Source organism: Sciurus carolinensis, chromosome 17 (assembly GCF_902686445.1).
Source record: "Sciurus carolinensis chromosome 17, mSciCar1.2, whole genome shotgun sequence".
NCBI lineage: Eukaryota > Metazoa > Chordata > Mammalia > Rodentia > Sciuridae > Sciurus > Sciurus carolinensis.
Window position 1 is genome coordinate 1,153,210 of NC_062229.1, and position 20,771 is coordinate 1,173,980.

At 65.6% G+C, this 20,771-nt stretch overlaps 1 protein-coding gene across 2 annotated transcripts; it reads right to left on the reverse strand.

Annotated features, from left to right (window-relative positions):
- Nucleotides 1–3,447: 3,447 nt before the first annotated feature.
- On the reverse strand, nucleotides 3,448–17,639 carry Lingo3 (leucine rich repeat and Ig domain containing 3). Of its 2 annotated transcripts, none has more exons than XM_047531314.1 (2): nucleotides 17,540–17,639; nucleotides 3,448–5,840 (listed from the first exon to the last, which is right to left on the reverse strand). In XM_047531314.1, exon 2 carries the CDS (start codon nucleotides 5,792–5,794, stop codon nucleotides 4,016–4,018), a length of 1,779 nt encoding a protein of 592 aa, XP_047387270.1. In that variant the 5' UTR covers nucleotides 5,795–5,840; nucleotides 17,540–17,639; the 3' UTR covers nucleotides 3,448–4,015. The 2 variants fall into 2 exon arrangements, with proteins under 2 accessions (XP_047387270.1, XP_047387271.1); XM_047531315.1 differs by lacking the exon at nucleotides 17,540–17,639 and adding an exon at nucleotides 16,291–16,902.
- Between the last annotated feature and the right edge of the window lie 3,132 nt (nucleotides 17,640–20,771).

A 20,771-nucleotide genomic window follows, 5' to 3' on the forward strand; every position in this document is an offset into this window, starting at 1 on the left:
AGGCCAGGGCCTGGGCCCAGGTCACTCCCAGGGTGGGCAGGTGCTTCTCATTTTGCATTTTGAAATGGGACCTCGCTAGATTTCCCAGGCTGGCCTTGAACTTGCCGTCCTCCTGTCTCGGCCTTCCCAGCTGCTGGGATCACAGGTGTGGCCACCGTGTCCGGCCACAGCAGATCCCATTTGAATGAGCCGTTTTACCAGCTCTGCCTGGCGAGTGAGGCCCTGGCTGCACAGCCTGTCTGGTAAATGAAGTTTTACCGGAACCAGGGCCAGGGCTCAGGGCGGGCCCAGAGGCAGGGTCTTGGGCGTGACTGCTCCCTGTTGGTCCAGTGTGGGCGTTTTGCAGGTTGTGGACATCTGTCCCATGGCCAGCCGGGCCTCTGCCCACGTCCCACCTCCCGAGACCCTAGAGCGCAGCCTGGCTTGGGGCGGGGGAGGCCCGGCTGTCTGGGTGTCTTGCGTGGAGGGCAGAGTAACGGCCCCCAGGAGGTTTGCGCCCTCGCCCGAGGGATCACGGCACAGTGCTCGGCAAGGGGGACCGAGGCTGGTGGCACGGGGGCTGCTAACCAGCTGACCTTGAGCTGGGGTCACCCTGGTCATCAGGGCCCAGCGTCACCACAGGGTCCTCGAGAGGAGGCAGGAGGCTAAGTCAGCCTGGAAGACACAGCGCTGCTGGCTCTGGAGCTGGAGGAGTCGGGATGTGGACTCTCCCTGGGGCCTCAGTGGGGACCAGCCCGAGGACCCACTTTAGACTTCTGACCTCCAGAAACCCAAAAAAATACATTTGTGCTATACCTTTTTTTGGGGGAAGGGGGTAGTAGGGATTGAACCCAGGACCCTTAACCACTGAGCCACATCCCCAGCCCTTTTTTGTGTTTTATGTAGAGACAGGGTCTTGATGAGCTGTTTAGGGCCTCAGTAAGTTGTTGAGGCTAGCTTTGAACTCGCAATCCTCCTGCCTCAGCCTCCCAAGATACTGGGATCACAGGCGTGGCCACGCACTGGGGTCACCTGCGATGGCATGAACTTAGGGTAGTGTTAGGGGATGAGCCTGATGGTTTTCATCTGCATATCCTAGGAAAACAGAAGGATTATTACCTTTGAACAAACCAAGGCACAGAGAGGGGCAGCGACTTGCCCTGGGGCACACAGCAGCTGGTGCTTGTCCAGCTTCCCCTTGAACCACAAGCGAAACTTGAACAAGAACAAGAACAAAGAAAAGAAGGAATGGAAGACAGAGGGCCGCGCCCTCTTGGAGAAGGGCGAGGGAAGTGAACGTGAGGGCTGCGGCTGCCTGGCAGAGGCTGGGCTGCAGGGCACTGGAGTGGGGCAGCCCTCGGAGAGTGCCCGTGCTGGGCATCTGCTTCCCAGGCTGCTCCTGCGGGATGTTCAGGACCCAGCCAGGCCCTGGCACTGGGCAGCTCGGCTGCCTGTGTTGGGGGGACACCACAGACTCCGAGGGCCACCTCCTTGGGTTTCCAGCTACCACTGAGGCAGGCCTCCACCTCAGCTGGGCCTCATCCCCTGGAGAAGGAGGCCCTGGGTGGGGCCTCCCCTCCCATGCCCTCCACGAATGACAGAGGAAGATCTTGGTATTGTCCAGAGGCCTTGGGCAGGGAGTGGGCAGCCCTCTGGGTGGGGCCCTGAGGCTCACAGCAAGGGTTGCCCTGTTTGCCATGGGGGGGAGAGGAGGCCAGGGAGGGCTGTCCCTGACAGGTGCCCACTTGACCTTTGTCTGCCAAAGGACAGGGGAGGAAAGGAAACTCTTCCCTTGTTCAGACAGGGAAACTGAGGCCCAGCAAGCCACACTGGACAGCAAGGGAGGCTGCTTTGGGCTGTGGCTCCTGTGGTCCACCCTGACCCCATCCTCTTCCTTCCAGAGTGAGCATAGGTGTCTCCTGCTGCCGTGGGGAGAGGTGGGGCCTGAGCCCTGACACCAGGTGTGTCACCTCTCTGTGCCTCATGTCTCATCGGCCAGGGGCGCAGCGGTGAGCACTCGTGACTGGTGTTGCTGCAGGACTCGGCCACCTTTGCCCCTGCCTCAGCTTGGGTCAAGCGAGATCCCTGGCGACGGGCTCCGCCCCCTGCGCCTCCCGTCTGATTCCTCCACCTGCCGCCGTCCCCTGGTCCATCTGTAAATTGGGATCAGATGGCACCACTCGCAGGGCCGTCTTCAGGGTGCAAGGGGTCATCGCCCCAGAGCAGCACAGGGACTGCCTGGGTGCCGGGAAGGGACCCTAAGGCCTCTGCGGTGGGTCAGCCTCTGGGGTCCCCTTTGGAGCTGGAGCCCGGTACTCCGAGGGACTCCAGCAACCCCTGCCTCCCGGGGAATAAAAAGAAATCAAAAGTTTATTATAAACCAGTTTCGGTTTTATTGGATTCCAATCAAGTACAGCAGGGTGGGGGGCACGGTTCCCACCGCACTGGGGGAGGCGCTGGGAAGTCCCAACCAGCTGACCCCCGTGGGCCCGGTGATGCCGGCCAGGCGCCCCTCCTCTCCTAGGATGCTGAAGGCACTTGGATGTCATTTTGAGGGCCTCAGGGTTGTCATGGCTACCACGGTCGGGAGGCTGCTGAGGGCGGGGGGCGGAGTCTGGGATGCAGGTCTTGTGGCCTGTCCGGCGGGACCCAGGCTCCCCTGCTCCAGTGGCCGGGGAGGCTGGGCCTGCCTCCCGCCAAGCCCCGAGTCCTGTACCCAAGCCGCGTTCTCTGCCAAGACTTCTGCCCAAGACCACCGACCAAGTCGAGCACCGAGCCCACCTGCAGGCCCCCGTCGCAGGGGACACCAGGTCTGGGGGCCGTCGGTCTCGGGCAGAGCGCAGGCCACCGGCTGGAGCCTTCTTGGAGCATCCTGGAGGAGCTGCCCGGCCTCCCGGTGGTGACCGAGCGCTTTCTGGCTAAGGTCAGGCCCCACCGGGTTTCTGCGCCCTTTCCCCAGCAGCGTCCCGTCGTCGGTGGGGCTCGGGTCCTGGACCGTCCCTGCCGGGCATGGGAACCCTCCGCAGGGACGGGGCGCCCACGCCTGCCGAGCAGTGGGCGGTGGGCGCAGGGAGCCTTCTTTACCAGAGCCGCATCTGCCTGGGGTCCCAGGACATTCTGGTCCTTGACCTGCTGAACCCCAAACTGCAGAGGCCCCCTGCCCTGCTGCCCCCTCGTGCGCGGCGGGCTCCTCGGCAGAAGCCCGCGTGGCGTAGCCCCGAGCAGGCCAGAGGGGCCGGGCGTGGGGACACGGGGCGGACCTGAGCCGGCTCAGGGGTCCGAGTACTCGCAGGGTGGACGGCCCTCCAGCTGGCCTGTCTAGAGGACACCGGGGCCACGCCGGACCAGGCAGCGTGATGGGCGTGGCTTCTCCTGGGGGCGTGGCCTCTCCTGGGGGCGGCCCTGTGGGCCCTGGTGGGAGGGAGCATGGGCAGCAGGGGCGCGGGTCCCAAGGCAGGACCGCGGCCGGGCTGGGCCCCTCGGCTTACCTGCTTCCAGGCCTTGGCCCGACCCCAGGGGCTGGGGCTGAGCTGTGTCCAGGTGTGAGCGGCTCTCAGAGGCTCCCGGAGCCCGGATGTGCGCCTCTGGGCGTGAGCAGCCCCGGCTCAGAGGTGGGGCCTGGGTTTGGGGACCGCCGCTTCTGTGGGTCCTTGTGTAGGCGTCTCCCCAGGTGTGGGAGCCGTGTGGCCAGGGCAGGGGAGGGTAGGGCAGAGCCTGGGGCAGCATCCGTGCACCTCTTGTTGTGAACTGTGGGCCGCAGGGACCCCCAGCCCCAGCCCAGTGACCATAGCAGGGGCAGGAAGACAGGTTGCAATCTTTAGAAAACACTTGAGAAACTGCAAAAGATGCTTTCTGATGAAAAACAGTCCTGGGGTTGGGTGTCTACAAAAAAGGGGAAGTTCTGCCAGTTAGCTGACTTGCAGTCACCCCTTCCCCCTCTGGAAAATGCATAGGTGGAAATCAGTTGGGAAATCAGACCGGATCCGGCTTTCCCGACCTGGCCCAGCGTCCAGCCCAGCAAGGCCGACAGCGCGCCTCAAATCATCTTCATGTTGAACTTGCGCGCGCCGCCCTGGCCCGCGGCGGCGGCCGGACCGTCCACCTTACGGAAGGAGTACTCCACCGAGAAGTTGTTCTTGTGCTGCCCGCGGCCCCGGCTCCACACGAAGAGCAGCAGGAAGCAGAAAAGCACCACGCCCAGGAACGTGATGCACCCCATGGCCGTGGACACCAGAATGGCGGTGAGGTCCAGCGGGAAGCGCGCCGCCACCTGTGTCTCGTTGCGGCCCTCGCCCAGGGTCCGGTTGGCGGCCGGCGCGGGCTGCACCGTCAGCGTGGCGAAGTAGGTGTCGTTGCCGCCCGCGTTGCTGGCCACGCACGTGTAGGTCCCGCTGTCCTGCGGCCGCGCGTCCAGGATCTCCAGCGTGCCCCCCGGCAGCACGCGCGCCCGGCCGGCGCTGGCGGCCGTCACCGCGCGGTGCTGCGGGGTCACCCAGGCCACGGTGGGCGCCGGCTCGCCCTCGGCGCGGCAGAGGAAGCGGACGTCGTCGCCCGCGGTGGCGGTGACGTGCTGCAGCCGGCGCTCGCGGATCTTGGGCTTGCGGCAGACGAAGTACTCGAAGAGCACGGAGTCGGGCAGGTTGCGCAGCGCGTCGCCGCGCACCTCGGCCGGGGTGGCGCAGGCCGGCAGGCGCCCGTCGAAGTTGAGGGTCTTGCGACGCTGCACGATCCAGAGCAGGCGGCAGTCACAGGCCAGCGGGTTCCCGTCCACGCGCAGCGTCTCCAGCGTGTTGACCGAGTGGAAGGTGCTCTCCTCCAGCGTGGACAGCAGGTTGTTGGACAGGTTCAGCAGGCGGATCTGTCGCAGGCCCAGGAAGGCCTGCGGCTCCACCACCGCCAGCAGGGCCCCGGCCAGGTGCAGCTCCCGCAGGCGGACTAGGTCCCGAAAGGACCCTCGGGGCACCGTGCTGATGGGGTTGTGGGACAGGTTGAGGCAGGTCAGATGTGCCTGGTGCCGCAGCGCGGCGGCCGGCACCGCGGTGATATTGGTGTGGGTGACGGAGAGCGAGGTCAGGTTGAGGCCCCGCAGGCTGCCGGCGGCCACGTCCTCCAGCAGGGGCCAGTTGTCGATCTCCAGGTGCAGCAGCCCGGGAAGCTTCCGGAAGTTCTGGTCCTCCAGGGCGGCGATGGCCAGGTGTCGCAGCCGCAGGGCGCCCAGGCCCCGCAGATGGCCCAGCGACTCTCCGGACAGTGCCGTGAGGTTGCAGCGCTCCAGGGTCAGCTCCTCCAGGGCCAGCAGCCCCGCGAAGGCCCGGCGCGAGATGAACACCAGGTCGTTGTCGCCCACCTCGAGCCTGCGGAGGCTGTGCAGGTCCTGGAAGGTGTAGTCTAGCAGGATGACCAGCCTGTTCTCGCTCAGATCCAGCAGCGTGAGGTTCTCCAGGCGCGTGAAGACCCCGGGCGGGATGAGTTTCAGCTGGTTGCCGCGGAGACGCAGGACGCGCAGGCGCGGCAGGTTGGCGAAGGCGCCGGGCTCCACGTGCGCGATGACGTTCTGGCTCAGGTCCAGCTCCTCCAGCGCGGGCAGCGCGGCCAGGTCTCCGGGATTCAGGCAGCGGATGCGGTTGCGGCTGAGCTCCAGCACGCGCGTCTCGGCCGGGACGCCGTCGGGCACGGCGGTCAGGCGGCGGCGCGCGCAGACCACGGCGCGCGTCTGGGCGGCGCACTCGCAGCGGGCCGGGCAGCCCCCGGCCGGGGGCGGCGCCGCGGGCAGCAGCAGCAGGTGCAGGCTCAGCACGCGCAGCCAGCAGGTCATGGTGCGGAGCCTGGGCCTAGGGCCGCGCCACCATCCTCAAGCGCACCTGCGGGCGGGGGCAGCGTCAGCTCCTGGCGCCTCCGACCCCAGCCCGCCCCACCCCCGAGGCCCGGGAAGCGCCTGCCCACCGCGCGGGCTGCACTCCACGCCTGGGAATCTCCGCCCAGGGGGAGGGCGGCATCCCGAGACCCGAACTGAACGTTCAGGGCCACAGACAGCATCGCTAATGGCAGCCGGGGACAGCCCGGGTGTCCATGGGTGCGGGAATGGTCCCCGCACGCGCTGGGGCATGATTCAGCCATGAGCAGTAGCGAGGCCCCACACACGCGGCAGCGTGGATGGCCCTCGAGGACGTGCTCAGTGACAACGAAAGGGCCCACACGACACATGGCCCACTCGCGAAGGAGCGTGTGACCCCATCGATTGGAAATGTCCCAGACAGGCCAGTCCAGAGGGAGGGTGTGGAGTCCTGGTGCAGCGGGCTGGGGAGGGATGGGGTGATTCCTCACGGGATGGAGGGTCCTTTGGGGGTGATAGAATGTTCTAGAATTACACCGTTGGGATTTCATACTAAATGAGTTTCATCTCAGTAAGAACATCGCCAAGGAAAGGCTTCATCGGCCTGGAGAGGAGTCGTGCAAGTGTTTTGGCTGTTGTTTAAAAAGACATTTACAGGGGCTGGGGGTGCCGCTCAGTGGTAGAGCACTTGCCTGGCATGCATGAGACCCTGGGTCGGATTCCCAGCGCTGTAAATAAATACATAAAGTAGGCATTCATTGAGTGCCTGTTGTATACCAGGCTGGCGGACACTGTTGTGTAAGCCAGAGGCGGCTCCTGGCCTCCTGGGCTCACATCCACGGGGGACACGGGAGGCTTGGAAGACCTCTCCAGGAGCCTTACCAGCCAGAAGTTCCCTCCGCCCTGTGTTGGAGCCCGGTGGCCTCTCCTCTGCCGACCGCCAACCTCACTCTGCCTCCCGGGCCTGGACCTGCACTGGGCACACACTGGCTTGAAGGGTGGCACTGCTTGTGACAAACAGGCAACAAGAGCGCAGGGTGGGTGTGGAGGGGAGCCGCGTGGTGCGCCATCAGGTTGGAGGAGGGGCAACCTCAGGCCAGGCAAGGTAACTCCTGAGCTGGACTCTTGTGTCCCCGAGAAGACACCTGAGTCTGGCCTGGGTGTCTGTGAGGGTGGGTTGGGTCATGGAGGTCACACAGGAGGAGGACAGACCTGTCCAACGACCGTCCTCAAACAAGAGGGGAATGTGGACACATAACGCAGGGAGGAGAGCCACAGGAAGATGGAGGCGGAGGGCAACTGGAAGGGGCAGGAGGAGTCTCCTGGAGCCTTGGAGGGACCCGACCCCCACACCCGGACGTGGACCTCTGGCCTCCAGGCTGTGGGAGCACACCTCCGCTGCCGTCAGCCTTAGCCTGCAGCCCCAGGAAGCTCAGAGCGCCGAGGCCGCCTGGGAATCGTGTTCCAGGCTGGGCACAGCCAGTGCAAAGGCCCTGAGGTGGCGTGGTGGCTGAGGAGGCTGCAGGTGCAGGGCGTGGGTGAAAGTGGAGGTGAGTTGGGGGGGAGGGTCTCAGGGGCCAGGAGGCACAGGCGCCAGCAGGTCCCGGGTCCTGGAGGCGGAGCCTTCCTGGCTGTCTGAACGCCTGGCTGCACATGCATCCCCAGGGCTCTGAGGGGTCGGGTGGGCAGGAGCGGCCAGATGGCAGCCGGCCTGCACCGCCCAGCCTCTTCTGCCTGGCTGCGTCCTCATCTGCCAGGTGGCTATTTTTGGCACCTGAGCAGCTGAAGCCCCCAGGCTTCCCAGCTCCCCTGTCACTGCCCCTTCAGACCTGGCTGGGCAGGACCAGGCCACAGAGCATCCTCTGCAATACCAGGAGGGCAGCAGCCTCCTGGCTTCTCAGCACCTGAGCCAGGGACCAGCACATGGCGGCCGGGGAGGCGAGACCGTGTTGGCCCGGGGCCCTCAGCCGATGGCGGGTCTGCAGAGGAGGGAATCAGGAGGCGAGCGCGGGCCGGGCCCGGCCCAGTGACTCGGGAGACTGAGGCAGAGGGGGCAAGTTCCAGGCCATTTACTCAGCAAGTCCCTGTCTCAACACGGAAAATTAAAAGGCCAGGGCTGGCTCAGCGCGGTGCCCCTGGGTTCAATCTCAGCTGCCGAAAAGAGAGAGAGAAACACGGATGCGGACCAGACGAGGAAGCTGTGTGACGTGAAAGGACACAGGCTGGGGTGATGTGTCCACGAACCAAGGGACACCAGAGCTGCCCACTTCTGGACCAGGCAAGGGAAGGTCCTTCCCCAGAGCACCCTTGCACACTCCTTGATTTTGGATGTCCACACCCTGGCACTGAGAGGGAAAAAAAGTTTCTGTTGTTTCCAAGCTACCCAGTGCATGGCAATTGGTTACGGAGGCCACAGAGGACGAATACAAGACTTCACCCTCCACGTACCTGCGGAAGACTCACTTTCAGGACAGTGGCAAAAACAGGCAGGTTTTCTGCAGCCTTTTTCGTAACCATGAAAAAGTGGAACAAACCTAAGTGTCCATCAACGGGGGATTGCGAAAATAAACCATAATCCGCATGTGTGATGACATGCAGGAAGATTTGCAGGGACTGACAGGCAAAAATGGATGATCTAATCTAGACATCCCTCAGCAGGGGATCAAACATGCTGTGGTCCATATCTGCTGCAGAGTGCAGGGAGATTTATGTGCACCAACAGAGGAAGTCGGCGAAGACCTTGTTAACCGGATGGTGGGGAGAGAAGGACCTAACCTAAGTGTCCATCGTTTAGGGATCAGTCACGTACTCAGCGGCTTGACTTGAACTTGTTGCTGTGGGATGCTAGGAGATGTTCCTGGAGGAAGACACTGACCCCGCTCTCTGGGGAGAACAGTAAGGACCACCAGCAATCCCAGACACGCAAGGCCACCCGAGACGGAATAACTGGAGGTGGAACTGAAGCCTCGAGCTGGGCAGCCAGATGGACACCTGCACAGGGACCCTGACACCAGCTCGGCCCGTCAGTGGCAGGAAGGAAGCCACCATGGGAGGAGTGGGCTTCTGGAGGAGGGGAGCCTGGGGAGGAGGGTGCCGGCGGCCGCCCGGGGTGGCCTGGGCTGCAGGGAGTGGACTCCTTCCCTCCTTCTTGGGCTGTTTTTCTAGGTCATTCTCTGCTGGGCCAGTGCCCGTGTCAGAGACCGTGTCCCAGAGAGGACTAGAGAACGGAGCGACTGACGTTCCCTCGGCACCGGCCCCTTTGCCTCTGGCGGTGTCTGATCGGAAGCCTGCGCTGGCGCGGTGGCTGCGGCCCTGTCGTGCTCTCCTTGCCTGGGTGTGGGAGATGCAGCCCAGCAGCCTGCTCTGCAGAAGCCGGGCCTCCAGCTCTGCCCCAGGGGAAGCAGCCGGGCTCTCGGCCCTAAGGCACTGGCCCCTGGTAGTCCTTAGAATAAAATCAAAAGGCCTCCTGACAGCCACAGCGCCCTGAACCATCGTCCCGTCCCCTCCCTCTGCTGCAGCCACAGGGCCCCTCACTGAGCCTCCAACTCACCAGGTGTGGTCCTGCCCCAGGGCTTTTGCATGTCTGTGTCTCTCCCCCAACTTCATTTTGGTCTCACCTGAAATGCCACTGCCCTGGTTACTTTCTGCCCAAGTCCCCACCCCAATCTTCCTGGAATGCCAATCAAAAACTTGCTTAATGCTGGTGTCTTCCTGGACTGTGAAGATAAAGGAAGAGGAAGAGGGAGGAGGAGGAGAAAATGATGGCGGTGGTGGTGGTGATGGTGGTGATGGTTATGGTGGTGGTGGTGGTTGTGGTTGTGGTGATGGAGGAGGTGGTGGTGGTGATGGTGGTTATGGTGGTGGTGATGGTGGTGATGGTGATGATGGTGATGATGGTGATGATGGTGGTGGTGGTGGTGGTGATGGAGGTGGTGGTGGTGATGGTGGTTATGGTGATGGTGATGATGATGGTTGTGGTGGTGGTGGTGGTGATGGTGGTGGTGGTGATGGTGGTGGTTATGGTTGTGGTGATGGAGGTGGTGGTGATGATGATGATGGTGGTGATGGTGGTGATGGAGATGGAGGTGGTGATGGTGGTGGTGGTGATGGTGGTGGTTATGGTTGTGGTGATGGTGGTGGTGGTGATGATGATGATGGTGGTGATGGTGGTGATGGAGATGGAGGTGGTGATGGTGGTGGTGGTGATGGTGGTGGTTATGGTTGTGGTGATGGTGGTGGTGGTGGTGATGGTGGTGGTTATGGTTGTGGTGATGGTGGTGGAGGTGGTGGTGATGATGATGATGGTGATTGGTGATGGTGGTGATGGTGGTGGTGATGGAGATGGAGGTGGTGATGGTAGTGGTGGTGGTGGTGGTGGTGATGGTGGTGATGGTGGTGGTGATGATGATGGTTGTGGTGGTGGTGGTGGTGATGGTGGTGGTGGTGATGGTGGTGGTTATGGTTGTGGTGATGGAGGTGGTGGTGATGATGATGATGGTGGTGATGGTGGTGATGGAGATGGAGGTGGTGATGGTAGTGGTGGTGGTGGTGGTGGTGATGGTGGTTATGGTGATGGTGATGATGATGGTTGTGGTGGTGGTGGTGGTGATGGTGGTGGTGGTGATGGTGGTGGTTATGGTTGTGGTGATGGAGGTGGTGGTGATGATGATGATGGTGGTGATGGTGGTGATGGAGATGGAGGTGGTGATGGTGGTGGTGGTGATGGTGGTGGTTATGGTTGTGGTGATGGTGGTGGTGGTGGTGATGGTGGTGGTTATGGTTGTGGTGATGGTGGTGGAGGTGGTGGTGATGATGATGATGGTGATTGGTGATGGTGGTGATGGTGGTGGTGATGGAGATGGAGGTGGTGATGGTAGTGGTGGTGGTGGTGGTGGTGATGGTGGTGATGGTGGTGGTGGTGGTGGTGGTGATGGAGATGGAGGTGGTGGTGGTGGTGGTGGTGATGGTGGTGGTGGTGATGGTGGTGGTTATGGTGGTGGTGATGGTGGTGGTGGTGATGGTGGTGGTTATGGTTGTGGTGATGGTGGTGGAGGTGGTGGTGATGATGATGATGGTGATTGGTGATGGTGGTGATGGTGGTGGTGATGGAGATGGAGGTGGTGGTGGTGGTGGTGGTGATGGTGGTGGTGGTGATGGTGGTGGTTATGGTGGTGGTGATGGTGGTGATGGTGGTGGTGATGATGGTGCTGCTTCTACAGCCTGGCTCTGCCTTGGTTGTCTCATTCCACAGGGCTCCATGGTGGAGGCCACCACCACCCCACTTACAGGTGGGCACGCTGAGGCCCAAGGCAGCTTAGGTCACCTGGCCCCCGAAGCACAGGGGTTTGTCAGTTAGTCCAGTTAAGAAATACTCAAGTGAGCCAGCTGGAGGTGCCCGCCTGCCACCTGAGCAGCTCCGAGGGGGAGGCCGGGGGACCGCAGGGGCACAGTAGGTTCCGGACCATCTTGGGCAACTTCCTGCCTCAAAATAAAAAGGGCTGGGCAGGCCTGCCCCGTGGCAGGGCCTGCGTTCCCTTCCCTGGGCCGGAGAAAAAGGAAAAGGAAAGACAAAGCGGGAAGGAAAGCGCAGCGAGGAGGAAAGGCCTGCGGGCACTGAGGCCAGGCGGCCGGGACCCGCGAGCAGCGGACAGGCTCCATCTTTCCTTCTGGGCTTGGCAGGAAAGACAGACAGGCAGTGTGGCTCTGCTGAGTGCACGGAGAGCGAGGCCAGTGTCCCCCAGGACAGATGCTGACCCGCGTCCCGCGAGGTCCAGGCCACCCTGCCTGGCCGCCTAGGAGGCTGCTCGCCCTGGGCTGTCCTCTCCTGCCCTGGCGCGTCCTCCTCGGCTGCAGCCCCTCGGGAGGCAGCCTCCCGCGGCTGCCCTAGGACCCTTGCTCACCCTCCTCCCCGCCCCTCCCTGGCAGAGGCCAGCGGGGCTTCCTGCCACCCTGTTCCCCACGTTGGCTTTGGGGTGACTCCAGGGACATGCAAGAACGCGAGCCCCTCAGGGAGATGGTCACTCACTCTGACTGGACGGGCAGGGCTCTGGGGTGGCCCCGCGCCTGCGTCTCCCGCTCCCCCTGCCTCTTTGCTGCTGGGGCAGAACCTGGGGCTCCACCACAGGCGGTACCCAGCCTCCCGGGCAGCGGGGACGATGCTCAGCTCCGAGTGGCTCCCGCAGACCATGAGGACAAAGCCAGGGCACCGGGCAAGGACAGGGCAGGTGGGGATCGAGGCTCGAGCCACTGAGATGCCAGCATGCGGCCTCGGTCCGTTGTGCTCTGTGAGCTCGGAGGGAAGTCACACCCTCTCTGGACCTGGCCTGTGGGGCACAGGCACAGGGTCTTCTGTGTGTCCTCGAGCTTGCTGTGTGATCACTCCTGGCCGATGTCACTGCCCTGCCCAGCAGGGCCATTCACGCCGGCGCTCCGCTCTAACCTGTCCCCACTGGCCTGCCCTGTCATTTCCCCTGTGGGGTGCTGGGAACTCAGTGCTGGATGGAAGCTTCAGAGTCGCCCCTGCTGGGCTGCCAGGGCCTCCTCGCCCCCCCCGCTCCGGCCTCCCAGGGCTGCGCTGTCCTGGGTGGAGGCGGGGACCACGGCCAGGAGCTGAGTCCCCCATTCCTGCCTCTCAGGAGGAAAGGCTGGGCGCTGGAGCAGCCTCTCTGGGCCGGTTCCCTCCCTGGAGGGCCGGGCCTCGCGGTGAGCCTGGCTGGCTTGTGCTGCAGGGTTTGAGGACGCCAGATGCATCCCTGTGTCTGCATGGAGGCCCAGGCGGACAGCCTGTTGCTCATGGGTACCGAGCATTGGGAAGGGCGGCCGGGCAAGGGCCCCGTGGGTGAAGGCCAGCAGTGGACGGTGCGTGGACTAGGCTGCAGGAAGGGGCCTGGGCTCTTCAGTCTCTGTCCCCTCCTGCGACTCCTCTTTCCGCCCTCCCAGGATGCAAATGCCATCTGCTCACTGAGCTCCAGCCGGGGCCACCTGTGTCCTCGTGTCCCCACCTCATGCCCACGGCACTGACTGCCCAGCTCCACCCTGAACATCGAGGCGCTGCCCTCCAGGCCAACCTGCCGGTCTGTCCCCCATCCCTGCGTGTCAGTTCAGCCTCCAAACATCCCAGACCCACCGCTTGGCTTCTCCAGCCGCCACCCGGACCCCACGGCCCCAGCCAGGCTGCTCGTGCCCGCAGCCCCTCGCTGCGTCTGGCCTGGGCGCTGCAGACCGGGCGCCCTCCCCGGGCCTGGCGGACCCCAGGCTGAGCTGTTCTCTGTGCGCCCGGGGGGCTGTGGGGTGCTGAGCAGTGGCCCCACCAGGCCACACCAGGACACCCACTGAAGAACCTCATGTCCCTGGACATGGTCCAGCATCCCCTGGGGTCAGAGCGGTCCCAGGGACAGCCCACAGTGCACAGTGCTGGCACAGAGCAGGAGGAAACCCAGCAGAGACCCAGAGAGGGCCAGTGGTGTGCCCAGGCCCACACAGCAGACGAGAGGCAGCTGCCCATCTCCACCCCCACACAGGCCGGCGTCCCTCCCCAGCCCTCCAGGGACACCCACTCCAGACAAGGAGTGGCCCTGGGAGAGTGAGGCTCCCCTCATCACATGCAGGGCCACCACACTGCGGTCACTCGGGGCCAGCAAGTGTCCAGGGAGTGCACTGAGATGCCCAGGCTGGGCCCTGGGCCCCTCTCTGGCCATGTGTGTGGTCAGTGCTGTGCTGCGACCTCGGCCCGTAGGCCCTGCTGTGGCCGCTCTGCCTGAGTCCCGGTCCTGGGTGACTGGCTGAGGCTGGACCCGAGCAGGGCTCCCCTGGCTTCCCAGAGGCGGGACAGGCTGGGGCCAGAGGCGCCCTACCTCCCGGATGCCGCGTCCCCGAGCCCCCGGCCTTTCCAGCGCTGGAGCGCCCCGCCCGGCGCCCGCCTGCCCACAACCGGGCGAGGCCCCTCAGGAGCTGGCTGTCTGACTGTGCCCGACAGCATGGGCCCCGGGGCCTTGGCCACCTGTAGGTGCCCTGGCAGGAAGGCACAGCTGTGTCCCCAGGGCTGTCACCTCCTAGCCCGGTACCCCGGCCGTGCGAACGGGGACCAGCCGTGGTTCAAGGCTTGAAGCTGGAGCCCAGGGCGGGTGGCTAAGAACCCTCCTGCCCGCTCCCCACCTGGCCAGATCCCTAGCAGAGCTGCCCACAGGGCCCCGCCCGGCCACCGCCTGGGCACATCCACTGCTGGGCCTCAGGGAAGGACGTGTCGGGGCCCCTGAAGAGGACTAGGTGCTCCAAGGACACAGGCTCAACCCCACGTGCCAGGAGCCGGCCACTGAGGGAGCGGCTGGTCCTGTGCGGGCTTCCGAGGACGTTCACAGACGTGGGCTGCGTCCCTCTACCCCAGAAGGAAGCCCGCCCTGGACTCCTGCGGGCAGTGGAGCCCGTGGCGTGGCCTCCGTGTGCGTTCTCTCCAGAAGCCGGGCGGGCCCGGGCCCAGGGTCTGCTGCCCTGACTGCCCAGCTGACCCGCCTGCCAGAGTTCCGGGGCGGGGGTCTGGCGGGCGGGCATGGGTGGCTGGGTCAGGCCACGCGGCACACTGAGCCCGAAGGGAGGCGCTCCGCTGACTCCCGGGGGCCCTGGGGCGGTTCTGAGCAAGAGCGAGAGCACCCGGCTGCGCGGCGTGGGACTGCGCCCCGCTGCAGCCCAGCCCACCCGTCCTGGCCACGCTGCCCACTGCAGGGCAGGACAAGAGCTCCCGCGTCCCCAGGCCACCCCCCGCGGCCTCGGTCAGACACTAGCTCCCGGAGCCTCCGCCTCCTGGTGTGCAAAGCGGCCACCGGACGGGTGCCCTCCTCCCTGGGCTGCCTGGAGGGCCGGGCGGGCCGGGCAGGCTGGGTCGGAAGCCCATCCCGCTCCCGATGCTTCGCCCGCTGCTCCCTTCCAGCACGGAGTGGACGCTGCTGTGTGTGGGTGCCCTTCTGGGGGTGTCCTCTCTGAATTCTGTGGATTTGACTTTGCTGGGGCCTGAAGCAGGCGACGCTAGCCACTGGGCTATACTCGGCCCTTCCTTCTTAAGGGAACACAGTCCCTGCCGCGCCGCCCATGCCAACGGAGAAGGGTGGACAGCAGACACCACGGGGACACTCGGACAGCAGGCAGCAAGGAAAGCGGGCCAGCATCCCAAAACACGCCTCCTGGTCCCTGTGGCCTGTGACCCGCACACCTCCCGGGGCGGAAGGGGAGGCCCTGAGCTGGGGTCGCCCAGGTGACCCAGGTCCTCATGAGGAGGCAGAGGGTCTGGAGGAGGCTGTGGGGCTCTGGAGCTGGAGGAGGGGGCTGTGGGCTCTCCTGGGCCTCAGGAGGGACCGGGATCCAGCCCAGGAGGCCTGGACCTCTGACCCTCAACTCGAGAGGGCGTGTGTGGCCTCGGGCCACTGAGCGTGCTGCTCCCGGAATGCCGTCAGGGCCGGGAACGGCCTCCGGGCTTTCAGGAGACAGAGCGGCTGCCCCCAGGGCTCGGGCGCCTGGTCAGCCACGGTGTGGGCGGGACCTGCCTGGGGGTTCCTGGACCTGACCTGTGGGGCTCTTCCCCAGCCCCCGCTGTCCTCGCTGTCCATCCTGGGACCAGCTTGGCAGCAAACCGCAGCAAACCCTGACCCACAGAGAGGCAGCCGTCGCTGGGACTCTGGTCCCCTGGCTCCAAGGAGGCGCCAGGCCCTGCAGGGGGACGCCCCAGCCCGCCCGGAGCTCGGCCCTGAACCTGAAGGTTACTTGGGACACGTCCTATGGCTGGTCCCTTCTCAGGCCAGGGAGTGCTGGAGCCTCCCTCAGGAAGGTCCCTGGAGGCTGAACTGGGTGGGGGGAGATGCAGGCCTGGCAGCCGGCCGTCTGCCCCAGGCACACGGGGAGCAGGTCTGGACGCACCCCCACCAGATGTGGGAGGCTCGGCCAGCCCCACAGGCACCTGCCCGCTGAGGTCTGCTTTTGGGGACACACTACTGGACCCCCGGGCCTGACACAGCCTCTGTCCTAGATCTGGACTCTCCCGGGGTTTTCATCCGTGACAACTCATTAAGCCCTAATTAGTCTCCATCTGCTGTCACTCGCTGTCAGCCCTGGGGGGCTGGAGCCTCCCGACCCACTTTCCTGGCCAGCCTGTGTGGGGGCTGCTGACCGCCCCTGTGGAGGAAGGGCCCCTAGCCCTGGAACATACTCGCAGGGCTGCCACACACCATGGCCGCTCGTGCCCTAGCACCGAGGCCAAGGAATCATGAAGCTCACTGTAGAGAAAAGGAAACAGAGGGTCAGGGTGGGCCCAGCTCCCCTGGCAACCCTTGGCTGCAGAGAGTGAGCACGGAACCCAGGTCTGGTATCAGCCCTTTCTACAGCACCCAGCTCCTCGCGCTCCCAAGACCTGGGATTGACACGGGGGTGGGGGGCGGCTTGCTGGGGCCCACCCGAGTCGAGCTTGGCGCAGAGTTCTGCAAGAGGCTCTCTACCTGGTGACGAGGTGGTGAGTCAGGGGTGCCCGGGAGTGACAGCTCCGGATCTGCTTTACGTTCCACAGCAAGGCGCCTTCGGATGCTGGGCTAAACCTGGGGGTGGACGGCAGGACCACCCCCACTCCACGAGGTGAACACTGAGGCCCGGGGTGTGGGGCAGGGCTGGCCTCGGTCCACCAGGGCATCACTACCACCCTGCGGCAGGACCCAGCCCGGGGTGAGACCCACGGTGTCTTAATCCCGTGGGAGGTGACTCCTCGGAGATGGGAAGCTGCCGTTCAGAGGTGTCACTTGCTGGGAGGCACCAGCTGGGCCAGGGCAGGAAAGCAGGTGGGAAGGCAGAGTCTAGCCCTCTAAGCCCCTGCGGGTGGCAAGCTGGCCCTGGCCCGAGGGCACCTCAGAGCAGCTGGGTGCACAGGGGAAGCCCGCAGGGTCTTCTGGCTGGGAAGGGGTCTCTGGTGGCTTTGCTCGGAGGGGAATGAGCTGGGGGGTTTGCACCCGAAGCCATCCTGGCCCCACTACCGCCCACCGAGGTATCTCCCGTCCCTCACAACTGCACCCTTCCCATCCCGGGCACCTCTTCCAGGGAGCCCTCCAGGGCTGTGCCAGGACTCCTGGCTCCTCTGTCCCGTAAAGCGCGCCCACCACCCCAAGCCCCAGATGGTTCCCTGCTGCCCGGCCACGCAGAGGGCCCCTTCCCAACACCTGCCCGGCTGGGAGCCAGGGTTCTCAGGCGGCTGTGCACACAAGGATCCCCAGGCCGAGCTGGAAATGCGGGTCCCAGGGCCACCCCCAGAAGTTCCCATGCCTCCGGGCGAGGGACCCTGCACCTTCGGCGCCGGCACCCGGGGCGAGCCAGTCAAGGGCGGTCTGCAGAAGACCCCGGGCTCTCCAGTGCCCCGGACCAAGCGCGAGGCGCCCCGCCAACTTGTTGAATGGCGCTTAGGGGCCTCGGCGGCCAGGACCCAGGCCCCGGCAGCCCCAGGCCCGCTCGGGTCGGGGCGCCCGCCGCCCGGTGCACGGCCCGGCGGACCCTGGGCGCGGGCGGGAGGCGAGGCTCCGCCGCCCGCGCCCCCGGCCCCGCCGCCCCCACGCCCCCACGCCGGGCGCGTCCCCCGGCCCCGCCGCCGGCGCCGCAGGGAGCGCGGGGGTCCGCGGCGGGGGCGCGGGCGCCGAGGCCCGGAGCTCGGGCGCTCGCGGGGGCGGCGGCGGCGAGCGGGCTGCGGGCCGGCGCGGGGTCACTCACCTGGGCGGCTCCGCCGCGGACACGGCGTGGGCTGCGGCGCGAGGGCCGCCCGGAGCCGACACGAGCCGCCGCCGCCGCCACCGCCTCCCGGCCGCCGCCGTGCGCGCCCCCGCCGCGCGCGCCCCGCCGGCCTCCCCGTGCGTCTGCGGGGGCGCGCGGGCGGCGCGGGCCGGCGCGGGGCTGCGGGCCGCAGGTGTGCGGGGACACTTGGGCGCCGGTGGGGGACCGCCGGCCCGGGCTGGGCCCCTCTGTCCGCGGCGCGGCGGGGGCTGCCGCCCTGCAGGGAACGCAGGCCCCAAGCGCAGCAGGTTGGCTGTCCAGAGCCGCCGCTGGGCCACCTCCTCTGCGCGCCGTCCGCGCCTGCATCTGCACCTGGTCATCGTCCCCAGCCCTCCAGCTCCATTGGCCAATGGTCCCCAGGGGAAATTTGACCACGGGCCACTGCTGCAGAACCTGCTGGGGCTCCCTGTGGCCCCCGGCTCTAAACACGTCTTCTGATCCACCCCCGCCCCCGCCCGGCTGGTCGCCCCTCTTTGTGCCCAGGGCGCCCTCCAGCTCGCGCTCCTACACAGGCTTGCTCCTCCAGCCTGGGGCCTTCGGAGTTGCTGCTCCCTCTCTCTGGACTGGCTGGGCTGTTCCCTGAGCACCCTCAGCCTGGCAGGGGCTGGCGGCACAGAGCTCTGTGTGTGGAAAGCACAGCAGCCAGGGGTCTGGGGGCTGCGGGTGCCCCTTGACGGAACCTGGGGGTGAGAGAAGGCCTTGTGCCAGGCCAGGCCATCAAGGAGGGTTGAGCCTGTGTGCCTCCCCGTGGGGCCGTACAAGCCCAGGCCAGCGAGCTCCGTCAGGCCCGGGACAGGGCTGCCAGGGGCCCAGGGTGCTGCCCCTGGAGCTCAGGGTGGGTCTGGCCCAGAAGGTGCAGCAGAGGGAGGGGACGCAGGCCCCCTGGTGGTAGCCTTTGCCCTCCCATGCTGGGATCCCTGTAGGCAGCCAGCTCGCTGCCCAGTGGCCTGCTGCTGTCCCATTCCACAGATGAGCAGGTGGAGGCTCAGAGCTGCCCTCTGTCCCCAGGAGGGGAGAGAAGTGGACCTGCCCCTGGGAGCCGCCGCCCGCCCCTGCCCCCGCTCCCGCCCTGTCCTCCTTGTCCTCTGCGTCCTCCGGCAGTGACACTGGTGGCTTGGCACCGGCAGAGCCACCTGTGACTCAGGCAGGCTTTGTTCCCAGACTGTCGTGTTGGCCAGAGGCCCAGAAACTGCATCCCGGGAGGCCACAGGCCAGGCCCCTACGGGACCAGGCAGGAAGTGGGTGGCCTCAGAGGGGTCTAGATAAAGGACAGGACCTCTCTCCATGGTCCCTCATTCCTCACCCCAGCTGGGTGCTGCCAGTGCACTGTGTGACCTCAGTCTGATCACTACCCCTCTCTGAGCCGCTAGGGCTGATCCCTGCATCACAGGGCTCTTGGGGGAAGGGATTCACTGAGCACCTACTGTGCGCCAAGTCAAGCGATGGGGGGGGACCTCTGCAGTGGGGCCTGCGGATCCATGGGACATTGGTGGCTGGTGCCTGGCCTGAGCTGAGGTCAGGGAGCTTCCTCAGGGAGGGCCAGGGACATCAGCTGACCACCCAGTCCGAGTCTGGCTGAGTGACCGTGGGGTCCATCCCTCCAGCCTCAGTGTGCACACCTGTAAAGGAGAACGGAGGCCTCCTGGAGGGAGCTTCCTTCCCAAAACTTGGCTTGGCGCACAGTAGGCGCTCAATCCCTTCTCCCGAGTCCTGAGATGCCGGGATCAGCCTTAGAGACTCAGACAGGGGAGGTGACCAGCCTGAGGTCACACGGCACCTCGATGCTGGCCTGGTGGCTCCGTCCTGCTGGGGTCGTTCCTCTGGAAACAACAGGACTGTGACTGGAGGGTAGCGTGAGCCCTGGGGCTGGACCCTCCCCAGGGCCTTTGCACAGGTTGTTCTCTTCCCCAACGCCTGCCCCCGCCTGCCCCCACTGCCCCTGACTCAGCGTCACCCTGGCCGCCTTCTGTCCCTCCTTCCCATCCTCTCCGGCAACTTCCCGAGATAGTCTGTAAGTTATTCATTTATGGGGCTCATGCCCCGCCCCCCGTCTCCAGCACCCACACCCCCGTCTCCAGCACCCACACCCCCGTCTCCAGCACCCACAACCCCGTCTCCAGCACCCACAACCCGTCTCCAGCACCCACACCCCAGGTCTCCAGCACCCACACCCCAGGTCTCCAGCACCCACAACCCCGTCTCCAGCACCCACACCCCAGGTCTCCAGCACCCACAAACCCGTCTCCAGTACCCACACCCCAGGTCTCCAGCACCCACAACCCCGTCTCCAGCACCCACACCCCAGGTCTCCAGCACCCACAACCCCGTCTCCAGCACCCACACCCCCGTCTCCAGCACCCACACCCCAGGTCTCCAGCACCCACAAACCCGTCTCCAGCACCCACACCCACGTCTCCAGCACCCACACCCCATCACATCCAACAGACGGGGAGCGGTGACTCTAGGGAGGGCTCAGGGCTGGGGTTGGGCTGGGTGCACAGGGCCCCACGCCCTGTTCTGGCCTCCCCGAACGGTGGCCTGTCCCTGGGTACCCCGTGGGAGGTGGCCCTGGGGCAGCTGGCCCTGGCACTTAGTAAGTACTTGGCAAAGGAACACACGGTGGCTGTGGCTTCCAGCCACTCAGGCGCTGGTGACCTTGGGTGTGCCCACCCTCTGGTGTCCAGGCTGGTCCCCTCTGGGAGCTGCCTTGGTGGGGGAGGGGCTGCAGGAAGGGTACAGCTCCCAGGCAGCGGGGGTAGGAGCTGGTTGCCAGGGTTACGACCACCTGTGCTGGGGACATGGCCATGGAGGGGGACATGGCCATGGAGACGGACCTGGGAGGAACGGCGCCGTGGATGGGGAGGCTTGGAGGGGCGGGGTGAGGAGTGGGCTCCTGCTCTGGGGAGGGGGTGTGGTCCCGCGGGGCTGGGGGCTCCCGGCAGCGCTCTTCCTGTGGCTCTGGCTAAAACATCAAGTCCTCCCCTCTCTTCCAGAGAGCCGAGAGCCAGAGCTGTGATGGACGGGTGGCTTGGGAGCCTTCCTGTGGCTCCACATGGCTTCCCCTCTGTCACTGGGGCAGGAGTCGGCCCCAGCTTGGCTGGATATTTGCTGTGTGACCTCAGGCTAGGAGTCAGCCTCTCTGAGCCCCAGCAGCCTCATCTGTAAAGTGGGA